At 26.5% G+C, this 19,891-nt stretch overlaps 1 protein-coding gene across 1 annotated transcript in view; it reads right to left on the bottom strand.

Moving 5' to 3' along the window:
* Positions 1–4,000: 4,000 nt before the first annotated feature.
* The window catches only part of LOC132929195 (proton-coupled zinc antiporter SLC30A2-like), a 32,677-nt gene continuing 16,786 nt past the window's right edge, over positions 4,001–19,891 (bottom strand). Inside the window, exons 2-7 of the mRNA XM_060994369.1 lie at positions 9,396–9,622; positions 7,486–7,599; positions 7,068–7,368; positions 6,189–6,375; positions 4,715–4,955; positions 4,001–4,474 (exon numbers count right to left, since the gene is read on the bottom strand). Of these exons, the coding sequence (XP_060850352.1) occupies positions 4,329–4,474; positions 4,715–4,955; positions 6,189–6,375; positions 7,068–7,368; positions 7,486–7,599; positions 9,396–9,622 (1,216 nt within the window). The 3' untranslated portion in view covers positions 4,001–4,328. The remainder of the gene's footprint in view (positions 4,475–4,714; positions 4,956–6,188; positions 6,376–7,067; positions 7,369–7,485; positions 7,600–9,395; positions 9,623–19,891) is intronic.

Genomic DNA, 19,891 nt, shown 5'->3' with positions numbered 1-19,891 from the left:
TTATGATCGAAACAGGTCATGCATCTATATTTTATTTAACTTAGAAAACTAAAAGTGTCAATATGTGAAATCACTAAAAAAAAACCTACTGTATCAAATCTATTAACAATTGATCGGCTCAGGTAAGCATTATTAAAGGAATCAGTAATATAAGTAAGTATTTTAATTTATTTTATATGATATAAATGTAGTTTAAAACCTAATTTTTTTGTTGTTCTTTAAAAATTAAGAGCTAAAAAGGTATTTTTTGTTTAATAGTAATTAAAAGAACTATTATTTAATAAAAGAAATTATTTTTTTTAAGGTACATATTTTTGAAAAATTTTAATTGTACTAACGGAATGGATTGGATTTCATATGATTTTATTTAACGGAAAATTGCATGTAGTTCATTATACGATTTATAATTTATTTACTATAAAATTAACTTAAAACGAAAGACTACAGTGAATAATTATTCAACCACGTGGTGACCTGTAATAATATATTATGATAGAAATCATAAAGTATAGTTTATTTGTCAAACAAGTGGTCCATCGAATTCTATAATCATTTTAACGGCAATAGCCAATAAGATTTAATTAAGTGTAAGCAATTTTTTAATTGGTTATCATTTATTTATTAATATAAGTAAAAGTAAATACTATTAATAATGTTACAAATTTTAATACTTATAAATTATAATAAGCGAACTACTTAGATATTATGAGTCGATGTGTGTGTTATTAGAATCAAAAGAAACAATAGATCATTAGATTATATATAAAAAAAAAAAATGCTATCACATGCTAAAACGGGTGTTGTACAAAGAATTTCCTGTACCTATTATGAATTATGAACATAAAAAAAAACCTTTTGTACTTACCTATAAAATTTTTTATTTTATATTGAAATTTTGAAATATTTAATCAAGATTTTTTAGTAGTAGGTACTGAAATATTACCTTTAATTATAAAAAAATGTTACTTCCATGTGGGATCACTTGTATTTCGAAATTTGTCAATAAAATGTATTCCATGTTTAGGTACTTAATTAAAAAAAAAAAAACAACAACAATAATAATAATTTTAATTACTTATATATTATCTATATAATTATTTAACGTAAAATAATAAAAAATTTAAATTAGACAAAATCAAAATAATATTATGTTAATAATCAATAATTCGGAAAACTAACACATTCAACTCGGACGCTAATAATAACAAATAAGCATACTTTGTAACATACCTTAATATTTATTTACTATAATAACAAAATACACTCTAATTATTTGGTGTTTATATTATACACGTAGTTATACGTGTAGACGGATAGAGCACCGAAAACAAGTACCATCCTATTAAAATAAGTAGGTAGGTACATTGACGGCCAACATCAATTTGTATTGTACAGCTAATATTTACACGCTGATTGTTTGTTTGTTTGTTTTATATACATAGAAAACGAGTATAGTGTATAAACAATAATATTATATAATAATGGGCGCAGAATATAATACCTATACGCTGCTGTGTGCCGAACGAGTCAATCGCGAAAAAAAACAGATCATCGTCACACTGCTTTGACTGCAGGTAAATACCCGTGTAAAGGACGCAAAGGGAAAGTTAAATATTTTTAACTTTTACGCGTCGTACACGTCTAAAACCGTTCGACGACACATCATCAGCGTCATCTGCCGCAGCTCTGCGTGGAAAGTTTAGATTTCCGTACGTATAAGATCGTCACCGATGACGTCCGATAATTCGCACCAAGTCGGCGGACCTTTGCAGCGGTGCCGTTGCGATTACCCACAGCCGCCGGACGCCGATCTCATAACGGTATCGGCCGTCGTCGATTCCGCGGCAGAGGCGGAGGCGCAAAGGAGACAGAAGCAGCGGCGGCAACGTGCCGCGGAAAGCGAAGCGCTTGATGACGGTGCGGCGGGCAAGTCCTTTTGGAAAAGGCTCACGGCGTTTGTAACGGATTGTGCCGTCCGTCTGTGTCCGAACTGTTGTCGGTGAATAATTCGTAAAATATTATAAAATATAATACTATTATATGGGTAATCTATACAGGGGATGATTCATTTAACGCAAGACACTCATTATTTCAAAAGATATTTCTTTTACATAATTTTCAGTCGTTACAAACGATCATTTTTGAAGAAATTATATTTTTACTTTTCTTTAAGAGTTTTTCTCTTTTGAATGACAACATGTATTTTTAATTTCATATATTCCGAAGCGGAATATTATTCAAAGTATTATCATCAATACAAATCCAATTACAAGCAAGTAGTTATTAAAATTTAGATGAACGGAGTAGTAGGTCAACATTTTTCGGGATATCCATATGTAGGTATCCCTCGTCTAAACTTTAAATACCTACTTAGTACTTATAACTCCTACAGTACTCATTCAAATTTCAATTTTTATGTACCAAATAACTCCAAAAAATATTCTGCTTTACATTTAGAATTAAAAATGTATGTTATCGTTAAAAATTGACAATGATAATTTTAATAAAAAATGTATAAATAATGTTATGCGTTAAATTCATCACACGGTATACGTTATTGCAGTATACCGAGTTGTATAAATCATATTGTTATTAGTAATAATAATGTTAGGTTAGGTAATAACTTATCACTATTGGGATAAGCTGATTTTACTGTATATGTTGTTTCATGTATTATGAGACACGAACATTTTGTTATTCGTTTATATTTGTTTTTTAATATAAGTGCAGATGATTATAAGTTTGTGAGTTGTACTTACAGTTGATACCTGACTATTTAAAATTATTTAAGATTTTATACGGAGCGAGGAATGTATTATTGGTTTTACAACGATTATTATTTTTTTTTAAACATAATAAGACTGAAAACCAACATGGGATTTTATTTGTTACGCATCTATAGTAAAAAAGTACTAAATTATATTATATTTAGTAGGCAGTACAGTTCAATCAGTAAGAACATAAAAAAAAAAAATTGAACAATAATAATTATATTATATAATTGTATCAGTCTTGTCAAACAGTTCAAGTTTTTAAAGTAAAATATCCTAGATTTTAGTAATAATCCAGAGTAAAGGAATAAATAATAATTCATAATCAAGAATAAATGTTCATCGATAAAGTATTTTTGGAATTTAAATACAATACTATAAATCTAAATCCTTACTCCGCTCAGTAATGTACAATCTAAAAACACCCAGTTTAGAACCAGAAAGTATTGAAGTATGTTTTTCGTCATAACTAAATAATATTATGTAGGTACAACTACATTTTTTAAACTGTATTTCATTTATGAATTTTCACTAAAATATAATTTTATATGTTTTATAATTTATATTTATATTTTGTAATTATATAATACTATCTTTAGGTAACTACATTTTTATAGTAATTATTATAATATTAAACAAAATTAATTAATTATTTTTTTTAATTAATTATTAATCAATAAATACATTTTTAAGTTTTTATCTTTGGTAAAAACTTCTTTTCAGTATAGTTTAATACACAATTACTTTGTAAAGTTAATTTATATATTGAATATATGTACCTGTAGTATGAAACTATAAAAATGTACCATCAAACGAGAGGATTCAAAATTTATTTAGATACCTATTGGCTACTGTATTATAGGTACATAATATAAGACTAAATTAGCACATAAATATATTAGATTTTATTAATTTAAATTTATTAAATGATTGGTGTTATTTTATTGAATAGTTGAGCGTACTATGAAATAGACAATTTAAATTGTATTATTTTAATTATTATTAAAAATATATGGGTTTACTTATAAGTTACATTTTACTAAATTTTTTAACTTGACAATTAGTTCTGCTACATTCATTGTAGCATTATTTAACGAATTAACAAGTCGTAAACAATAAAAGTTAAGTATATAACCAAAACATTGAATTTGTCTAAAATTATAAATTCCAATCATAAGTTTGTAAAATATCAGTATTGATTATAAACACTAACTAAATAAAAATAATCGTTTAAAATAACCAAAATTTACTCGGTTTATGATCTATACTGATCGAATACACATGATTCATATATATTATATTTATAATATACATACACATAAGACATAAACATATAAAAATATGGATAACAGCAATAATATGCGCATGGGTGATAAATACATATGGGTATTTAGTATTCTCGCAGTAGAGAATCGATGGTTAAAATATATTTTATATACATGGTGTAATAATCTATAATATTATAATAGGAAATTATAATAAACACGTTAGGTGACAATTTTTGGCGGGGGAGGGTATGGTTGTGAGGGTTACAGTTGTGGATAGGTAACCATTTGATCAGCACTTGGGCGGCTGACATTGTTTGCAGTTCTCCATCTGAGTTTCAAATTCTTCGATTTGTAGCGTGCAATCGAAGAAATTATACTTTTTGTACATCTTGCGCGAAGCTTCTTTTAGTACTGTAGTAGTGTTCGCACCAGGCTCTGTATAAATAGAATACGTAGATGAATAATTAACTTGCCCACATACCAAGACATATGGGTATGTCGTGCATACAATAAATTATATTACACAGCGATATTTCTTTGCAACGGTCACCGAGGAAATTATAAGCTACGTTAAAAGACGATCCAAAGTCTTCCCGCTGACATTAGTAAGTCACCATTACTAGACGCTTATCGCTGTATGCTATGCGTATAAATGAAATCTATGATTATACTCACTGACTGCCAAATGGGCGGCTAATGCGATTTTGTCCGGACTCAAAGCCCAAACCCTTAGATTATGCACCCTAACCACGCCGTCGATGCTCATGAATGTTTCTAGGACATCTACAAAATTCACACCTTTTGGCATGCCTTCCATCAACACTATCATAGTATCCCGGAGTATGTTAAATGTAGTGACCAACACTAGTAAGGAAAACAAGAACGTGCATATTGGATCTACGATTTTCCAATCAGGCTGAAAAAATAAATATTCATTAGTATATATCTTTTAATCTATATTCTCATATATATATATATAGCAATTGGGTCAATTAGGATAGATGATTGAGCCAGATATGATTTAAAATTAAACATATTTTCTTAATTTAAGACATTTTATTATTCAATATTCAAGTATTAATGATTTTAATTGTACGGTCAACAAAATATTCGATACATTCTTTTGCACCTATTCATATTACTTAAACAAAGAATAAGTGAAATCTTTTACAAAAAGTACTTATCCATGTACTTTCTTTGAAATATCAAAAAAAGTAAAAATCAAATATTTTTAAATTTAACGAGATATAAAACAAAGTACCTATAGGATCTATAATAATATTGAAATATAATTTAAATTAACGTTCACAATTGCTTGACGGTATATAATAAAATAACGACGATGTGTCAACTCTGTGAGTTATTTATTAATATTTTACTGGCAGAATATTATATATTGTATAATCTCAGCTCACGTACAAGGTTTAGACAAGCTGTACGTGGCGAGTTCAAGTATACAGATTTGCATTACAAACTCCGGAACGTACATATACTTACACGCGTATAAAGTTAATTTAAGTGACCGTAGACAGAGAATACAAATATTTTATGAGTTCATTTAAACATATCGCAAACAAACCGTCAATTATTGAATTAATTAAAATGAATACATTTACAAGTGTTGATTTACACATTTTACGTGCGTTAAATACACTGTCAATGTCGTGTTACGTTTTATAAAAGAATTACATACAATATTATGTAAAACATAATTTTTTAGTACTTATCATATACACAATGCGGGGATAATTTTTTATCGAAATTATTATAAAATTATGTAACGTGACGGAGTACCTCTAATCGTTATTTGGATTGTTATACACCGCATATCGCTTGGTATCTAACATTTTGTGGATCAGTAACATAAAACGAGTACATACATCAATATAATACCTACTATAACAGGATATAATTTAATATAGGCATGGAAACTCAAAATTCTACGAACGCTGATAAAAATTAAATTTTAACACTTTTAGAAAATTCATGGTATAATAATAGCCTGACGAGTTAGATAAGAGTATATATAAAAAATAAAAGAATTAAATACCGTCGAGGAATTTTATGTGTATTAAGTATTCAACGAGCGTTAAACAGAATACGTGCTGGGTGGCACGTATTTGCTCTTAATATAGTCACCTATACTTACTCTAAAGTATACGATAACGGCGGCAATCAACACACCAAGGCTCTGAATAATGTCTCCGAGGACATGTATGTAGGCTGCTCTAACATTGATGTTGGAACTGCTCCGGCCGGTCCCCTCGTCGTGGCTGTGCGATTCGAGACTGCCGCCACCGTGAGAGTGTGAGTGTTGGTGAAGCGTCAAGCCCATACTGTAACAACGCAAACGCGCAAAAGCAACTTTAAAAGCGACAGTAATATAAATTTTTAAACATCGTATTGTTAGTGTAATCGAGACCCTAGATTTACATACAAATAAATATTTTTTATTTAAATTTGACCATAATTGAAACGATTCTCATTAAAATCTATAGGTATAAATAACACTTAAACGTTAGCATTTTATAATTATGAGTTCTTTTGGGGAAATTGTTGTTTACGTATTTGAGCAAATTGATTATTAATAATTATAAATATTCCTATACAACAGCAGCGGTTATCCATTTATTTAAAAGTATAAAAATATTTTCACATTAAATCATTATATTTGAAATGTTATATTTGCAATTTGTTTTATATGCATACTGCATACAGTAAATAAAAACATGTTTTTTTTTTCATACACATGACTCAGGCCAAACTTATGGTAATTATCGTATTGTACAGTAATGTGTATTGTTATACAATTAGCGGCTGTTACTTTTTAATACTTAATGTATGATTAAATTATAATTTTTCTATGCCTACACCGCCAGCTACGATCGTTAATATTTAAATAATTTTATAGATAGATTTATATGTCGATCTACGTCATGTATGATAACGATAATATCAATAATAATAATTAATATCGCATAACGTAGTCGAGTATAATATCGAATTGCACGTAATATATCATACTCACACCAAGTTAACACACAGTCCGACGGCGGACGTGATGAGCATAATGTCGGCGTCGATCGTATACGTCATGTCTGTGAGGCGTTCGACGGCCAAGTACAAGAGCACACCGGTGACCACCCAGATAAGAAGAACAGACGTGAGGGCACCCAACACTTCGGCCCTGTACCATCCGAACGGCATCGACTGCGTGGCAGGTCTCGAGGCCACCCATATAGCGCAAAGCGATATCATGAAGCTGGCGAAGTCCGTGAGGAGATGTGACGCATCTGTCGCGATCGCCAAACTACTCGACAAATACCCTCCTACCCAACATAATGTAATTTAATTAATTACATCAGTAGAATAATAATATTATATGTACGTCGTGCGCCTATTCCGACCGTTAATACTAAACATGAATAATCCTTGCCAAAACTTACCGACTCCCTCTCCGACCATGAACAACAGACATAGTATGCTGGCAAATATGAGTTTTCTCCTAGCCTTTTGACTGCTTGACGTACTCTCTCGGTTCGGATGACAGTGTTCATTGACTAGGAATTATAAATCAATTCGTCAATGAGGTGCAGACTCAAGATTTTAATATTAACTTTATACAGCAGATACATTAATATAATGATTATTTTAATTTCAAGATATCACAAGAAACATAATAAGAAAATAATAATTTCCCAAGATTATAATAAAATTTACGTATATAGCTATTTGTTATTTATTTACTAGCAAATTTTGGTATAGTGCGTAAACACAATGGGCGGATGACTTAATGAGTAATAATATAATAAGCGTCGTGGGTGCTAAGACATGATAGTGCCTAAATTAAAATATTAAGTTCTCGAATATACATATACCTACTGTTTTAATTTTTGGGAATACATTTTATTTAATATATATTATACATAGAGAGAATCACCAATAACCATCACGTCTTTTTTATTCAGTAAAGAAGTTATTTGTATGAAAAATTATTCACTAAATAATGTACAGTAAACAAGCGAAGTTCTCATTTTAAAAACAGTAAAAATTCCAAAAGTCAACATTCGAATAAATTTATTATTAAATTAAAAATGAGAGTGTGCTTTTTTGGTAAATCATCCTGTATATATGTCTAAAAAGGGTTTTTAAATATTTCGTATTATATGAAAATTAATGTCTTACAACAAAACAAATTTAAACTACAATATTAATATAATATTGATTACATATATAAGATATAACAACTATATATTATACACACATAGTATAACTCATATACAAATATTAGCTTCACTTTAATGTTAGTTTATGTTAGATTATTTTATTCTCTTCCTCACAAAGTCACAAGTCACAGATCTTTAATTTTTTAATTTCCTCATTTCTGTTTGACTAGAAATTAATAAAGAAGTCTTTTTTTCTCCAAACATAATTTTGCTGTATTATGTACAATACGGATATACATTGATGAAAATTAAAGAAACAAATATAGCACCTTAAAACAACTAAATGAAATATAATAAATTCCAAAATATCCTATATAAGCACTCGCCCTATTTAGATTCCAAAATAATTCATTCTATATTGTAAAATCGGTACAGCCGTTTAGACGTTTCACAATACTCACACATATATGATACAATTATTGTTATATAGGATTTAGTTGTATTTAATAATGATCATATAATAAACTATTTTTATTTCTTGTATATGCAGGCTTTTTTATTGATTATGAAAATGGTCTTTCAACTAAAAGTGTTATCAGAATAAAAAATAGATATATTATATTAAATTATCATTAACTTTGCTACATTCGTTTAATCTAATCTGGTCGTGCAACTGTGCATATTAAATATTATACAGTAAACAATATATTTTTAATAAAATGTTCAATAACTTAAAGTGTTATTCAGAACACATAGCAACTTTATGTTTAATTTGTTTTTTTTTAAATAATGCATAGGTAAGTACCAATGAATGGTTATAGGATACTATAGGAAATGTAAATTTGTTCATATTAAAATATACCACTTACCTATTATTGGTTTAGGTAGGTGCTTGGTATAGTAATATGCCTAAAATTGTAGTATATATAACAATACACTAAACACTTTCAACGTAGAAACAGTTTTTATTTTATTTTTAACTAATACAATTTTGTTACGATACATTAAAAACAGTTTATTTCTATAAATATCAAAATTATAGTCATTATTAATACTTAAGTGAAGAAATTTAATATGATTGCGTCTCCGTTCTTATTGATTTATTATTTTTATTAACTGCAGACGTTTATCTATCTCCACGTATTATAAATGTGTGTAATTTGTTAAGTAAACTTTAGACGGATACTTACAGATTGTGATTGATGATTTTCCGTCTATCGGGTCTGGGGTTTCGTGGTTGGAATTATTGTCGTCGGCCGATACCAATGTGGCGCAACAGCCGGACGGTTTGCCATGTATGCAGTACACTTTACCAGAACTGTTCGACGGTTGCCGTACAAAAGCTCCAGTCATCGTCGGTGTCGTGCTCATGAACACTTCTTCATTAACGGACCCGTACTTGGAACTTTCACCTAACCTGAAAAAAAACCAAAACGATAATTATTATTCCGCATTGTTATGAACACGACGCGCATATCGTAATATCATCATTTATTGGCGTTTTATCAAATAAAAGCCGTTATATCGTGATGGTTAACTAATAATATAATATACATAAGTAAGAAAAACTTGTATACATAAAACGGATAGATTTAAATACTAAGAAATTACGCGTGAAAGATACTAATAGAAAATATTAAATATTAAAACACTCGCGATCGTTGCTTACAGTGGAATAAATTCGTTTTCCATGGTGCATTAGGATCGGCAATTCACTGTGTAGAACTGCAGCAAAACCGATATATATTATAATTATATTATTAAATTATTATTGCCAAGACCGAAGAACATCGATATACGATGATAGAACAAAACACTTTGCGCACAATCGCACTGCTAATATAGCGTAACAGTTATCTACGTCATGCTACAATCGAAATTGAAATAATATTCATTTCGAGACAAGAAATGCGTTCAACAGGTCCCATTTTTCAGTAACTACTATATTTACCGATGGAATTGGTCCGATAAGCGCTCTAATATTGAATATAAAATAAAGTGAAAAAAATATTTAAATTGTTTTCCATGTTGTTATCTATACTAATTATGATGACACAACCCTGGAGGGGGTTTCGATTCCACCCAAGAACTACGTTGCCGTTGTGCTCGAGATTCGAGATTAAAACACACCTACAGTATTATGATATTAATATTATATTTGTTTTGTATTATTTGAGATTATTTTCATTCAGATCCGTATAAGTATAACAGCAAATAAATCTTTACAGTGGCACTCAAACATGCTTTTCTAACTTAATATAATATTTTAAGAAAACGCGGCAACGCTTCACACATTTTTCGAATCCACAGGAAAATGCTATATGATACGAATAACCTTTGGCTTTCATTATCAATACTGTTTGGTCCGTTCAAATGTTTATCTTGTAATTCAATATTAGTTTCAATTTTTTTTCATATAAATTAAACAAATCTAAATAATGATATTGATGTATACTGTATAGTATACCCTATGTAAGCCAATCGAATAATTTCTAAAATATATATATAATTAATTATAGTTACCTATACTATTATACTATTGTTTAAAGATTTAACTATTTAAGGGTGACGACTGTATACCTAATATTTGTTTATTTAAAAGTATAAACTATAAATAACAAACAAAAAAACTAGGTATACGTGTTATTGAATGACAATAGTATTGTGTTCATGTTCATGAATAAATTATAATTTAATAATTAATCATAAAACAAAAATGATTAAAAAATGAAAAATGAGTACAACAGGTATTGTAGATATTATTACTCGGCTAATAATTTGCAATTTACATTTGACTTTGCCAATGTCATAATTAATGTTATTATTGCATATTAACTAACAAAACGAATCAAAAACTCTATTCTTGACTAAACTATGGACTATAATAGTATGAACTATTATTAAGTAGGTAAGTAAGTAATATTATAAAATTACATTAAAAAGAATCATCTTTATAGTAAATACTAATCATATAAAAAAAAAGTATTCTCAGGTGTATTGACGTATAGTATAAACACTACAAACAATTGAATGTCTACAGATAGTTGATTGCTATACAAATTGATAACTAAAGCCATAAAAAGAATAATTTAGAAAAAGTAAACATTTTTATTTAAGTTAACAATGGAGGCCAAGTGTGTATTTCATGAAAATTGATACAAAGTAATTGGTAGGTGAATAGGTATCTGATAAAAATTATAATGACCATAAATTTAAAACACCACGTAAATTATGCATATCAATGGGCCAGTTATTAATAGTATAAAAAAAATCTCTGTACATTAAGGATTAATGATAAAGATCAATTAAGGATATCTAGCTTAAGCTGTTAAATAATTAATTCGTTATCAAACAATCCGAAATCGATTAGTTCAATGATTAGATCGTGATATAGTGTACTCAAAATATATTGTATTCGACATTGGAGTTAATAGTCCATGATCAAAAATTTCGATAGAAATTTTTATATTAACATTAAACACTAACCTTGACCGGAAACGTCAACGTTACGCTAATTTCCATTTGTAAAAAGATTTTCAAAGAATTTTATCGCCTATAAAATATAAATAATTACACTAAAGGCAATTTTAGACTCAAGACACAAGATGATACATTATTATTACATGTATAGTGTTGTATAAAATTATTATAATAACTATATATGTAAATTGTAATTGAACATTTTAAGAATGGTTTGTATTGAGACTAATAAAAATCAAAAATATATCCGGTTTTATATGACGTACCTAGGAGTTCTACTTAGCATTAACAAAATGTGTAAACTAGTTACCTACATATGATTTAATACATACACTTCAAATTTAATCGTAATAATAATTAGTACAATTAAAATAATATAAACAAATAGGTAACATACATACGTATTAAATATTTATTAAATATTAAACATAAACTTTGATAAGACTTGTTTAATGACTAATACAAATTTTACACATAAATACTACAAATATATTTATATTTTGGATAAACAAAGAATTTTATAGCAGGATTCTTATTTAAATTATTGTTTATTATTATATAATTTAAAACATGACTTGGACATATTTTGTTTTATTAATTTAATTAAATATGTATACTATATCGTTATTTCATAATTTTCAATTAATTATCTTAATAGTACTATATTTGTTTTAAAAAAACATACGTAATATGATGCAACATTTGTAAAGTTAATACTAAAATTGTGATACAAAAAATCATATATGTCTATTGGCTATAATAAGCTTTTTAATCATATCTCTCTTTCTCTATATTTATATATATAATCATAATATTTTATTATCGTTCATATAAATAAGATTCTTTTTTAAAATTACCTACATACTTAATAAATGTATATTCAACAATGATGAAGAAAGAATATAAGAGAGATTCATATAATAAGTGTAGACAAATTCAGGCCACCTCCACCAAATTTCCTACCTTAACTAATAACATTATTATTATGTTTTTAAGTTAAAATTACATTTATGAAAAATAATCAACAGTAATTAATAAACTGCAAATTTGCTGCTCTTAATATTGTCATGCTCATTAATATTATCGGTGAAAGTTAAATGACAATATGATTTGTTTTGATGAAGAAAACCCCCTGAACTGTGTGACGTATCGTAATTAAGTAACAAAATATATCTAATACTTAAGTTTTTATTTGAAACTGTTTTATTAAATATTTTCAAACTATTTATTAAATTATTTTGTTGGCAACATTTTATGAGCAGTATTTTAAGCTATTTAGTATTATGCTTGAATACAATTTTATACTTTTATTAATACTTTTTATAAAACTATATTTAGGTAATTTAGCAAAAAAAATATTTAATACCTAGTTTCCGCTTATTTTTATTATGACTTTAGTTATTGTTTATAAGATTAAAAACTTGGTCAAGAATCAGAAAAACTGAGAATAGACTTATTAATTATTTCTGCAGGTTTGCAGGCACTTTTGAATAGATATACTATTTACACCGCTCACCGAATAAATATTATATTTAAGGTAGATAGTTTTTGATTGCTATTTCTTAAAGAGCTATGGATTTTATTATTTAGATATATTTTAATTTTATTATATTATATTATATAAATACATTTGATAAATTAAAATTTTTAGTTGTATTTTTAGCAATATATTTTTGTATTTTAAGTATTTTTCTATGCCAATAAAAGTAAAAATGATTCCAAACTTAAAGTATTTTTTAATCAGAATGGTATTCTTAGTAAAAATAATTACTTTATTTTATTATATATGCGTCGTCAAAATAATTGAAATATTAAAAGATTGATTGTAAATAACATGATTTTTGATTTTCTACCCAAAAAAAGTATAAAATTTGTAAAAGTTAAAGATTTTTGTAATAAAAAGAAGTGTTGGTGACTGATCAACAGTTTACTATATACACTAAAATCTGGTCAATCAATGTTATTTAACCACAAGCTATCATAATTATTAAAAATATATCATGATACCAATTATAATCACCGTTTAATTTCTCTTTATTTCGCTAGAACTTAGAAAAAAGACATTTACATTTTAAACAAAATGCTACATTTTACTTTTATAACAACATATCTTAAATTCATAATATAAAGTAATACTACTTAAGTAATTACTATTGGCAAATAGTAATTATTTACCAAAAATATCAAATTGTTTACTTAAAAAATTAATGTCATGCTTAAACAAGTTTTTTTATAAGCAAACAATTATTTAAGTTATTAAATTAAATACATATGTACAATATGATTTATAAAAATAAATATTAATCTTATTTCAAGATCCATCCAATTTACAAGAGCTCTCTGTATATAATTGTCGTTGATTATAATACAATCTATATGCATAAATATAGATATTACTAAAAGTACCACTTCCTCAAAGTGTTTAAAGACTACTTGACCTTGAACGAGAGTGAATGATGAACAAGTTATTTTAAACTAGTTTAAGTTAAGCTAGTTAAAATTAATAGGTAAAAGTATTTAAAAATTACCAATAGTTAAAATTAATAGGTAGAAGTAAAAGTATTCAAAAATTACCAATTAGCAAAGTAATGAGAAGATTTTATAGTATTTTCACCTTTTTTATCTCGGTTAAATACATATTTAATATTGAAAACAATATTTTTAGTCAAATTTAATACAGAAATTATAATTTAAAATACTTTTATAATATTACATTTGAATTATAATACATGTAAAAATATTAAATTTAAACTAAAATAAAATATAGCGAAAAAAAGTAGGACATTTTTTAAAAACGCGTTAAATTTAAGTATTTTTAAATTTTGTAAAAACAATCTTAATAAAGTGTTAACAATATTACTTCAGTGTTCTAACTTGACCTTTTACATGGAATGAAAGACTTTTATAAAAATATAATTCAAATTTTAAAATTTAAACAAACAGCGAGTCTATACACTTTAATATTTTTTTTTTAAAGAACGGAAAAACAAAATAAATGTATTTTTAAAAATTATTTGAGTATCAATTAGAAAAATAGTTAGGACATTCTGTATACGGGTGAATAATATAATAGGTATAAAAGAAACACTGCAGATAGTCACTTTATATTTACATATATATATATAATATGTACCTATATATTATTATTATTATATTGATAAATATACAAAATTATTTATTCATTATATTAATGTTATTGCCACTTATGACTAAATAGTTAATTTGATTAATAGACTTCAATATTACTTGTAGGTACCTACCTACTAAACGTCAGTTTATCTGTTTAATTTCAATTATACAAAACTATAAAATACTCTGTAAAAAATAGATGATAAATTTTAATCTGTACATTATATACATCGACTGCAGTTGTTAGTAACTAATGGTAATTTTATTAGTCGTTATTTTGTTGTTTATATGAAAATAAGCTATAAAATCGAATGGATATATCAATAACATAATAATAATTGTACATTATTATTAATCGCATAAAATGTTATTGTAATATTATCAAATATCGAACAATATAGTGATAAAATAAACGTAAATTCGAAAAAGTCGTTAAAAGTTGAATTAAATACGAGAACTCCACCGTATATTTCCGCATTGTTGCAATTAATAATTAATAGGTACGTAAAAACGGACGACTATAATATATTATAGTAAAATTAAATTAAAATATAAATATTTCTCACCAGTTTTGTTTTGGGTTTCTATATTATATATAATATGTATACAAACAATTTTTGTGTATCTACATGATCACAAGCGAGCCGTGTATTTTTGAAATAAAGTCATTATGTCCAAAAAAAAAAAAGAAAAACGAACGTATATGTGGCGTGTTTTTGTGTACCTACACATAATAATATGATATATTAAAAATAAATTAAAACACTTTCTGTGAGAGTGACTGCAGTCACGTATTAATAACACGATAGGTGCGATAAACAAGCGAAAATAACCACTATAGCGTATCCATGCATTGTATATAATGTACATATTTATTATCAGTAATCAGACCACAAGAATTCATAATAATATACTCATGAAATATTATAAGGAAGATAGAACGCGATGGTGGCGGAAAACGATTGGAAACAATATATTATTATATTATGATGTGACTACTGTGTCGGTTGTAATACGCAAACACTAGAACCGCAATCTATCAAACTTAAATTAAAATGTTAGTAAAAAATATTGAATCATTTGATAGATTAGCTTGAAATACTACAAAATAATAATTTAAAAACAAATCCAATAAACTGTCGAATTTCAAATCTATTTTTCATTAAATATACCATAATTATTCCTAATTAATTTCGCTGAAAACGCTGTAAAAAATATTGATTATTTCAATGAATTTTTATCAGATGCTATATATTTTAAAAATGAATTATCTTTATTCTTGCGTTACCTAATGTGTATAACAAAATCTTTTTGTAATTGGAATTTGTTCCCGTTATCAAGAAATTGTTATTATTATTATTTTCCACACAACCCGATGAATATAACACAATAATATCATAATATTATATACAACATCATGGTATTTAGTTACACGTAACAAACCAAAACTGGTCTAAATGGGCATTTTCCTGAAGGTTAAAAAATAATAATAATACTGTCTGTATTATATATTTTTATAATAATGTTTGATCCCACTATAGGAAGCCATAATAAATACATACAACATAGCAAATTTGCATTCAGCAGAACCCATTTTATGTTAATAGCTTTAATACTACAGTAAATTTACATAATAGCCTATGAGATTCTCTAGATAATATTCTCACTTTTAAGTTTAATATTAGGTAAATTTACTCTAATATTAAAGCTAATAATGTATAATGGATTCTGCTGAATGCAAATTTGCTATGTTGTAGGTATATCATTTTAATATACTTATTACTTAATATGATAAATTGATAAATGTATCGAATAATCATTTTGTTTTAACCAACATAGTAAAAATATCACTCTCTAACCACTTCTATATAGGCTTACCTTAAAAGACTCATACAAGCTCATAAAACCAACTGTTATATAAACATTGTTTTTTTATAGCATGTATATTAACATTAAAATAATTTTGAATCAAATAAAAGTTGGATTATTTTTGTTTTTATTAATACAATGGTTGATCCTTGTTCAACCCATTTCATTTCGGGAATAAAAATATAGCACTAGAAAAAAGTATTCAATACAATTTAAAAAACAAATAATCATTTACACAGTTGATTTTTTGCTATTATAAAAATATTAAATGTTTATAATTTTTAACTGTGATTTAATTGTAATTTTTATTGATTTAATTTTACAATAGCTAATGTTCACGGTAAAACCGGCAACAGGTAAAAATAAAATTTGGGGGGGGGGGGTTACAAAATATAGCAATACAAATTGTACCACGATATAATAAAATAATTTCTTCCTCGTTAGTCGTTACTCGAAATTATTTCAGAAGGGGGGATTAACCTACCCCCCTCCCTGTATACGTGCCTACGGTAAAAAGATCAAAATCACTAAAACAGTTTTAGAAAGAGAGATAGTGGCTAAGTTTGAAATTTAAATATAAAATAAGAAATTAAGCCTCCCCTGGAATTCAGCTCAATCTCTAACTATGAATTCGTGTCCCTATTACACGGTGACTTTAGTCTATGCATTTTATATTGCTGGGTCATTCTCACTAATAGAGACTTCAGAGACGTACCACGTACATGCATTATAGGTAAATATTAACTACATAAAGAAATCTTTTTGGAAATTTGGCCGGAGCGATTATTTGGTCAGTATTTGTATAATGAACATGAACACTGCATCTGATCCAGTTACCAAGACTAGATAACTCATAGTCATATATGTAAAAACGGTAAAAAAATATAAAAATATGCACTAAAGATGAGAGTGTATTATATATAGCATATAATACATATGTATATAGCATAGCACAGATTGACGTTTGATTAGACGCGGTGTTCGGATGGTAGCGAACTCACAGTATACAAATATGTAAGTAAATTAAACGAAATTATAGGCGTATTCAATCGACACCGGAAAAATAAGGTAAGTAGGTTAATAATACTAAATTATTAAACGTTGAAAATTCGTTGATCCCGATATCAATAGGAGAGAAAACTATAAATTAACGTTATTTTATAATATACTTATTATCTTAAATATTAATTGAAATTTAACTAAAAAAATTATATACTGCAAGTTTAATGTGAGGTTTAATAGGCGATTAGAGTAGAGGAAAATAAATTGATCTAGAAGAAAAAAAACTACGTGATTGTCACTGCAGATCAATTAGTCCACGATATGGTCATATTTCAATCAAAATTTTATTTTCCTCTACATATCGCGCAAGTGATCAAAAACGTATGACCGTTTGCATGTATTCATACATGTTCCAGAACTACTATATTTTAGAATTTATTGCATTATATATATTAATAAAATGTAAACGTACAAAATTCGCTTTTATAAATACATTAATATTTTAAAAATTTTAAGGATACAATTTAAATAAATTATAACTGAAAAATACCTACTTCAAATACATTTCAAGCAAATTATTATTTCATCAAAATATTTAGACAGTACATCAGTTATTAAATTTTAATTGTACGTATATTTAGTATCAGAACACGTATTTAATTTAATATTTTTTTATAATTTTATATATTTCTAAATCATATTAACTCGATAAATTGTAATTGTGAGTTATTCTTATTAGTTATTACGTTTGGAACTCAACGATTAACAACCGTGTAAGACTATTACTGAATAAAGTTTGTATACGCTAAAGAATAATACAATTTTACCGTACAAAAATCAAATCATTTGTAGATAGTCAAATTAAACTGATTTACATTTAAAAAAACATTTATAGAATTAATTATAGTTTATAGGTATACATAAAAGATAGAAAACTTTACAGAATATACATAATTTCAAAAAGCTATCAGGTAAGAAACCGTTCTTCTTTACAATATAGTGTACCTCGTAATTTAGTAGATAAATGTATAATAGGTGTTTTAAATTTAAATAATTGTACATTATGAAAAACGAGTAATAATATTATTTGTTATTATATAGGTACATTTTACTACTATATTAATAAAATAATATTAAAACCTAAAAGAAAATAAAACGTAAATTTTTTTTGTTTTCCACGATTATTTTAGAAAGTACTAGGGAATTTCTACTCTTGACTCCTTCAATAAGTATAAAATATAAACTAGATTAAATTTATAAATAGAAACTTGAGAAACCTCCCTCAAACTTAAAAATTTTTTCGAACACAAAACACGTACAAAATTTTAAAACCAATACATTTATCGCTCCGCTCAAAATCTAAAATGTGTTTAACAAATATTTACAAATTATTAATTGTAAATCAAGTTATTATTATAAAAAAAATAATATCTTATAAAAATATAACAAGATGGATTAATAAATATTATATAAGCTGAATAATTACTACTGCCTAATACCTGTTGTCTGTCACAAGGTTGAATAATAATTTAAACGCATTATATAATAATCATTAATCAATATTATCTGGAGTATTTAGCTAGCACTACTGTTATTAATTAAATTTATATTTTCAGGCGCACATATTATCAGCAATTTTTATTTAATTAATAAGAAACAATTAATTTTATTAATTTAGGTAACATAAATTATAAATTGTATACTTATTAATGCTGATTTTGTCACTGTATAATGTTGTACCCTGTAATATGAATAATTGACATTATTAATTTTGTTTAAAATACAAATACAACCATATTAGTGTACCGGCAGCATTTAAGGGGATGGCATAGGGGACATTTCTGCCCCCTAGATATTTTGATCTCAATAATTATTATACATTATTATATATCTTACAAGTCTAGGTTAATAGCCTAGATTTGAGCAGGTTAATAGTAAACAGTAGAATTTTATTATATATAGACAACTCGGGCCCAAAGGATATTTGCCCTCCCTTTAGATTCTAATATTCAGAAAATTAATCAAATTCACCAATAATACCGTGTATGATAATCCCTAACGTTAAAATAATGTATTTATCTTACAACAATATAAAAGAAAAATACAAATATTTCAATTAGGTATATTAATACATTTTATGATAAAAAAAGGTGTTTAACCGTATGAAATCTTAAATAAATTGGTATAATAAATACTTAAATAAATA

The sequence above is a fragment of the Rhopalosiphum padi genome, chromosome 4, assembly GCF_020882245.1.
Source record: "Rhopalosiphum padi isolate XX-2018 chromosome 4, ASM2088224v1, whole genome shotgun sequence".
NCBI classification, from domain to species: Eukaryota; Metazoa; Arthropoda; class Insecta; order Hemiptera; family Aphididae; genus Rhopalosiphum; species Rhopalosiphum padi.
This window is presented reverse-complemented; position numbering and strand designations above follow the sequence as displayed.